General features: G+C 41.6%; 1 protein-coding gene across 1 annotated transcript; it reads left to right on the top strand.

Moving 5' to 3' along the window:
• Nucleotides 1-406: 406 nt before the first annotated feature.
• Nucleotides 407-6,317, top strand: LOC134566476 (protocadherin-8-like). The gene is made up of 3 exons (XM_063425953.1): nucleotides 407-3,034; nucleotides 3,235-3,442; nucleotides 4,483-6,317. Exons 1-3 carry the CDS (start codon nucleotides 608-610, stop codon nucleotides 4,896-4,898), a joined length of 3,051 nt encoding a protein of 1,016 aa, XP_063282023.1. The 5' UTR covers nucleotides 407-607; the 3' UTR covers nucleotides 4,899-6,317.
• The last annotated feature ends 713 nt before the right edge of the window (nucleotides 6,318-7,030 follow it).

Below are 7,030 nucleotides of genomic sequence, written 5' to 3' on the forward strand. Positions count from 1 at the left end.
TCATCAGCAGGGTCCTATAGATACAAACTTAACAAAACACTCGACCCATTTGCTGAAATATTCTTTTTCTATGATCTCATGTTCAACCTTGAAAAAAAAAAAAAAAAAAGAAGACCAAACACGATTTAAGTCAGACAGTAAAAGGCTGTACACATTCTATTGTTCCCTCTCTTTATTTTTTACAATGTAACCCTTGTGTTGCTAAATGACCCACCAATTCGTTGCAGACCTATTCAATGCTGCTAATCTTTAAGAGCAGTGAAGTAGTTAAATCTGAGCTATGAGAAGAATTCTAAAGGAAGGTGTCAAAGCTAGCCCTGTGATTGGCTGCTCCGTGTGCTCATTTGCATGTCTGAGCTTATAAAACCCTCACAAGAGTCTCCAGACTCGCTTAGAACTACAAGACTGTGTTGAAGGAAAGGGGCATTGACACTTCACACAAAACATTAATGCTTAAAGCTTATGTAGCTGCTATGTATGAACTGTCTTTTGCATCTCATTAGCCATCGCCAGTTCACAATTTATATTATAATCCATACCTGCATTTTATTTTATTTTATTTGTTTATAGTTATTTTTTTTATTTTTTTTTAATAACAAAAAAAAAAATGACTTCAAAAATGAGATGTTGCTCCTGGGATGTAAGCCTGAAGGTTCTCTTATTATCTTTGCTGCTACCGATGTGCACCTGTAAGACAATGCGTTACAGGACTTATGAAGAAGATGAACCTGGCACTGTTATTGGGACTTTAGCAGAAGACATGCACCTTAACATACCTGGAGAGGGGAGATTTCGTCTGATGAAGCAGTTTAACAATTCTCTCATCCATGTTCGGGAGAGCGATGGGCAGCTGAGCATCGGGGAGAGGATAGATCGGGAGCAGATTTGCAAACAGACTCTTAACTGTATACTGGCTTTGGATGTGGTCAGTTTCTCCAAGGAGCAATTCAAACTCATCCATGTAGAGGTGGAGGTGAGGGACATTAACGATAACAGCCCCCAGTTCCCCAGCGATGAGATACCTGTGGAGGTGTCTGAAAGTGCTGCTGTAGGTACCAGGATCCCCCTGGACATAGCTATTGATGAGGACGTTGGGTCAAACTCCATCCAGAGCTTCCAGATCTCAGTTAATAGTCACTTTAGCCTTGATGTCCAGACCAGGGCTGATGGGGTGAAATACGCAGACCTGGTGCTGATGAAAGAGCTGGACCGGGAAAGCCAGTCCTCCTACACCCTGGAGCTGGTGGCCATGGATGGAGGAAGCCCATCTCGCTCAGGCAGCGCTGTGGTCAGTGTCCGGGTGATGGACTTCAATGATAACAGTCCAACGTTCGAGAGGAGCTCGGTCACTGTGGAGCTCATGGAGGACTCTCCCCTAGGGTACCTCCTGCTGGACCTCAATGCTGTTGATCCAGATGAAGGTGTGAATGGAGAGATTGTCTATGGATTTAGTCCCCAGGTGTCTCAGGAGGTTCGACAACTCTTCAAGATCGACCCCAAATCCGGTCGCTTAACTCTTGAAGGTCAGGTTGACTTTGAGACCAAACAAACCTACGAGTTTGATGTCCAGGCTCAGGATATCAGCCCGAACCCTTTAACAGCCACCTGCAAAGTCGTCGTCCATATTATAGATGTGAATGACAATGCCCCAGCTATCAGCATCACCCCCCTGACCTCCATCAGCTCGGGAGTCGCCTATATCACCGAGGCAGCGGCTAAGGACAGCTTTGTAGCTCTGATCAGCACCACGGACAGAGACTCCGGTCCGAATGGACAGGTCCATTGCACTCTGTACGGCCACGATCATTTCAAGCTCCAGCAAGCCTATGAGGACAGCTTCATGATAGTCACTACCTCACCATTAGATCGGGAAAAGATTGCCGAGTACAACCTGACTGTGGTGGCTGAAGACCTGGGTTCTCCTCCTTTTAAAACCATTAAGCAGTACACCATCCGGGTGAGTGATGAGAATGACAATGCCCCTGTGTTTGCCAAACCTGTCTATGAAGTATCTGTTTTAGAAAATAATGCTCCTGGTGCCTATATCACTACAGTGGTCGCCAGAGACCCCGATCTTGGTCACAATGGAAAAGTCATTTATAGACTGGTGGACACAGAGATCATGGGGGCTCCTATTTCCACTTACGTGTCTCTGGACCCTGCCACGGGGTCCATCTATGCCCTGAGGACATTTAATTATGAGATCCTCAAACAACTGGACTTAAGGATCCAGGCAAGTGATGGTGGGTCTCCACAGCTCACCAGCAGTGCCAACATCAAGGTGAAGATCGTTGACCAAAACGACAACGCACCTGCTATTGTCCACCCAGTGTTGTCCAATGGATCTGCAGAAGTTGGGATACCTGCTAGAGCTCCACATGGCTACCTGGTCACGCAGATTAAAGCCAAGGACGCCGATGAAGGGGTTAACTCTGAACTTATGTTTAGCCTTTCAGAGGAAGGGGCGCCTATCTTCACCTTGAACAAAGTAACCGGGGAGATCTTCCTTACTGCTGACCTCAGCGGGGAACTGGGTCAGGTCTTTAGAACCTTGGTAACGGTCACCGACAGTGGCCGGCCATCCCTTTCCACCACAGCCACGATCAGATTCCTAGTCACAGGGGCGACCCCTCCAGTGAACCACGAGGTCATGCAGCCGAGTCCTTGGGAGGAGAATGTTTCCCACTGGGATATCCCTTTAATCGTTATCATTGTCCTGGCTGGGAGTTGTACCTTGCTCCTAGCGGCCATCGTCACCATTGCAACCACATGCAACAAACGCAGGAAAGAAATGAAGGCTGATGCCAAGAACCCCAGAGACATCTCAGAGCTGGAGAAAGGCGAGCAGGATGATGAAGAACTGATAGACAACCAGAATGGAAACCTATTTGATGCCAGACCATTTCCCAACGCCACCCAGCCCTTCACTGGGAATGAGACAGCAGTCACCCCAGAGGTGGTGGCCAGCACTGAAGAAAGCTTTGGGGCTTGTCTGTATGACTCTCAGAAGAGGCTGAGGACAACTAATAACGAGGTAAGAGCAAAAGCACAAATGTGGATGGGAGGCAGAAGGGGAAGGGTTGAAACACCAAAAAAGCATAATAGCTGTTAGCTGGATTGCAACTCTCATGAGCTTTAGCCAGCCGTTTGCCTGCAGAAGGTGATGGGAGTTGCAGTCTGGTCACAGCAGTGGTCTGAAAGAATGGCATTGCTAAAATGACTTGTTTCCTGCAGGGCTATGCCCAGGCTCCTGGGTACGGGAAGGAAGCAGGAACCACGGTGACAGTCTGGAAAGGACATTCATTCAACACCATCTCCATCCGGGAAGCGGAGAAATTCAGTGGGAAAGACAGTGGCAAGGGAGACAGTGACTTCAATGACAGCGATTCAGATATCAGCGGGGACGCACTCAAGAAAGATCTCATTAACCACATGCAGACTGGTAAGGGTTAACTTGTCACCCAGCACAGAAATACATTGTTACTTCTCCCAGATATGTGGGCTTCGAGGGGGAGGAGGGAGGGGGCTGCTGAGGGCTGTCAGATGGCAGTCACTTTATTGGGGAGTGTGGGATTTTATTAAAACTGATTTCAGCTGTAAAAAGTAGAAAAATAAATAATACATGTGCTGTCTGAGTTTCATTTTCTAATGTTAAAAAATATATTTATTTCTTAGTTCTGTGAAAATATGAACTAATTTGCCCCGATTAAAAAATGTTGTGAGATGTATTGGTGTTTTAGATAATATTAATAATAATAATAATAATAATAATAATAATAATAATAATAATAATAATAACTGTAGTTGTAGTATGCTTTTTTGATATCTGATTAACAATCCCCTGCAAGACAAGGTATTAGGAAAACCCCTTTTATTTAATGCCAGTCCTGGCATGTAATTTGCATGAAGAAGTTAATATAATTTATAGTTCATATATAAAAGTTTACATTGTATGGATAGAAAGAAATATGCATATTACATATTATTTGTGTTATTGTTATGCTGATAATCTATTGCTCACGATTGCTTTTGCCATCTAAAAATGTCTTTGGTGACAATGTACAGTATATACAAAATCCATGTCATTCTATGATCTATAACATGATCTATAGCTTAAAAAAGCTGTCTTGATGTGCACACTATACATGTCATGCCAAGGTCGCCACAAGGTTGCTGTTATATGCATATATAGCCATTCAAAATTATTCTACCAGTTCCAAATAGACCCTTATTTCAGCCAATTGCATAAATAATTAGCAAAACTGACATACCAATGAAATGATGTTGAATAATATCCTCAATCTAATTATTATATGGTATACTCAAGGTGTAGGATAAAATAATTTTAATTGGGACTGCAAAACTAGAGAAATTTGGGTAATTATGAGCAATTGATATACATATGGTTCATCCAGTTTAAAAAATGTGCAATTTAATATTTGACTCATAATAGTAAAATGTGCTGTTTTTTTTCTCTTTCAGGATTATGGGCTTGTACGACTGAGTGCAAGATTCTAGGTCATTCGGATCGTTGCTGGAGTCCATCCTGTGGTAGACCCCCAAACGTCCATCCCCCCACTATGCATACAGGGCATGGGCAACTCTCAGTTTCCAGTTTTTGTAAAAGCACATCTCTTCCCCGTGACCCTCTCCACAGAGATAATTATTATCAATCTTCTCCAGCGCAAGCACATCTCGCAAAAACTGGTGCCTTGCCGAGTGTCTATGAAAAAGTAGTGCCGAAAGACTATGAAAGTCGGACAATAAATCTAATATCTCCCCCACGGTCTGGAAGACTTCCTGACCTCCAAGAAATCACAATGCCCCTTTATAAATCTCCTGGCTCAAAAAGATACGCTGCCCCAAGTGACAGTGCATGTGAGCAAGATGAACTTTGAGCCAGTACAAATGAACTTTACAAGTGATATTGAGGCCCACCTAGACTTTTTTTTATTGGGCTGTATATCAAAATTATTTATAAGTTATTGATCACGCATCAGGATTCTAAATCAAGGTACACAAGAAGGTCTAAATATGTCACATTTGAAATAACCACAGTCAAATTTAAGAAAGTCTTCCAGGCCCAAACAGTTCAAGCAACGTTAATTGGTCGTCAACAGGACATCCTCTGCCATTTTCCTCTCCTCTGATTTGCACTCAGGAGAATAATCAAGGGTGTTTGGTGAAGTTGACCTTGCACAGATGCAAAACTGGAACAAAAACTGTGCTGCTTAACAAAAATGAAACAAACATATATTTATTTGTATTTTATTATCTGGGATATTATTTTGGCAAATCTGGTATAGACCACTTTTTCCCATTTTCAGACGAACACCTTGATACATATCAACTTTTATAAAACCCCAATTTACCAACTGAACTAACAAAGAGGGTCAAGACATAAGTTAGGGAGATCTAAAAATAGGTTGATTAATCATTAAACCCAAATGTAAAGAATTCAATGAATTTTTAGTCCAACGATGAATATTAATCTATTTATAACTGTGTATGCATATGATATATATGACACACCTATTTATATACATAACAGAAATGCACCTACACACACAGCAAAATATACAGATTTTATTGTATACAAACACGGACATTGACAATGGGAGGAATCTATCCGTGGTTTACTCTGGCATTGTACCAAACTGTAGTTAAACATTTTTAAATGTGTATTATTTTCTAAAAAAAAATAACAACGTGCAAACCAGGAGTAATGTCTGCTTTGTGGCAAAGTGTCGATAAATCCCCCCCAATGTGCCTTAAATGAAATTAAATGGTAGGATTACATTCCTGTCAGGTCAAAACCATTTGATATTTGCAAACAGATATTGTTTGTTGTTTATGTAATTTTTATGAAATGTGGAGTATTTAATTTTTTTACCGTGTTTTTGCTCTTCTCACACATGGCTTGCCATTTGGTAGTGTTTACCATAAATAACGTGTAATTGTAATATGTTTGTAAATAGTGGAAAATTTGTTCTATTTTTATATTAAAAAAAAAAAATTAAATCAATATTATTGCCATTGCCAAAGGAACTATGTGTATTAATGCAATTGTATAACTTAAGTCACTGAAAATGTATATTGTAAAATGTACATTTTAAATATCATCTTAAAGTTTTGACTTGCAAAGTGTGACTTGTGTTTTACGCACTTGTGGTCCATATAAAGTGTTATTTCATTGAATTTTAGTTCTGCAAATTATGTCATGATCCCCACTAATAAAGTTCTTGTGACTTCTATGAAGGAACTCACTGCATATTCTTTTCTGAAAAATAAACCATAAAAATAAATGGTAAAACTACTGTGGCTGATTAATTTATTTTATTTGTTCATTATATTATTATTATTTTTATTTTATTATTTATATAGCGCCAACAAATTCCATAGCACTGTACAATGGGTGGACTAACAGACACATAATTGAGATCAGACCACTGGACGTACAGGAACAGAGGGGGCTGAGGGCCCCTCTCGGTGAGCTTACATGCTAGAGGGAGTGGGGTATAGTGACACAAAGGGTTAAAGTAGGGGGATTAAATAGTTTGTTAGAGAAGGGAGTGGGGTATAGTGACACAAAGGGTTAAAGTAGGGGGATGAGAAGCCTGCTGACAGTTTAATTGATATGCTTTAATGAAGAAGTGAGTTTTCAGAGATTTTTTGAAGGAGTGGAGGCTGGGTGAAAGTCTGATTGAGGAGGGAAGGGAGTTCCACAGAAGAGGTGCAGCCCTGGAGAAGTCTTGAAGGCGAGCATCAGAGGTGGGGATCCGGGCAGAGGATAGGCGTAGGTCTTGGGCTGAGCGCAGGGGTCTCGACGGGACATACTTGTGTATGAGGGAGGATAGGTATGTTGGAGCAGCATTATGTAGGGATTTGTAAGCAAGCGCCAGAATTTTGAATTGGGCCCTATATCTAACGGGAAGCCAATGCAGGGACTGACAGAGCGTGTAGGCGTGGGAGGTGCGACCGGACAGGAAAATAAGCCTCGCAGACGCATTCATTATAGATTGAAGCGGTG

The sequence above is a fragment of the Pelobates fuscus genome, chromosome 1, assembly GCF_036172605.1.
Source record: "Pelobates fuscus isolate aPelFus1 chromosome 1, aPelFus1.pri, whole genome shotgun sequence".
NCBI classification, from domain to species: Eukaryota; Metazoa; Chordata; class Amphibia; order Anura; family Pelobatidae; genus Pelobates; species Pelobates fuscus.

Excerpts from the sequence above, each read along its gene's own strand:
- LOC134566476 (XM_063425953.1), top strand. The coding sequence starts at position 608 with ATGACTTCAAAAATGAGATGTTGCTCCTGGGATGTAAGCCTGAAGGTT. Across the intron at positions 3,035-3,234 it reads TGAGGACAACTAATAACGAG|GGCTATGCCCAGGCTCCTGG; the intron begins GTAAGAGCAAAA and ends TGTTTCCTGCAG. Across the intron at positions 3,443-4,482 it reads CATTAACCACATGCAGACTG|GATTATGGGCTTGTACGACT; the intron begins GTAAGGGTTAAC and ends TTTCTCTTTCAG.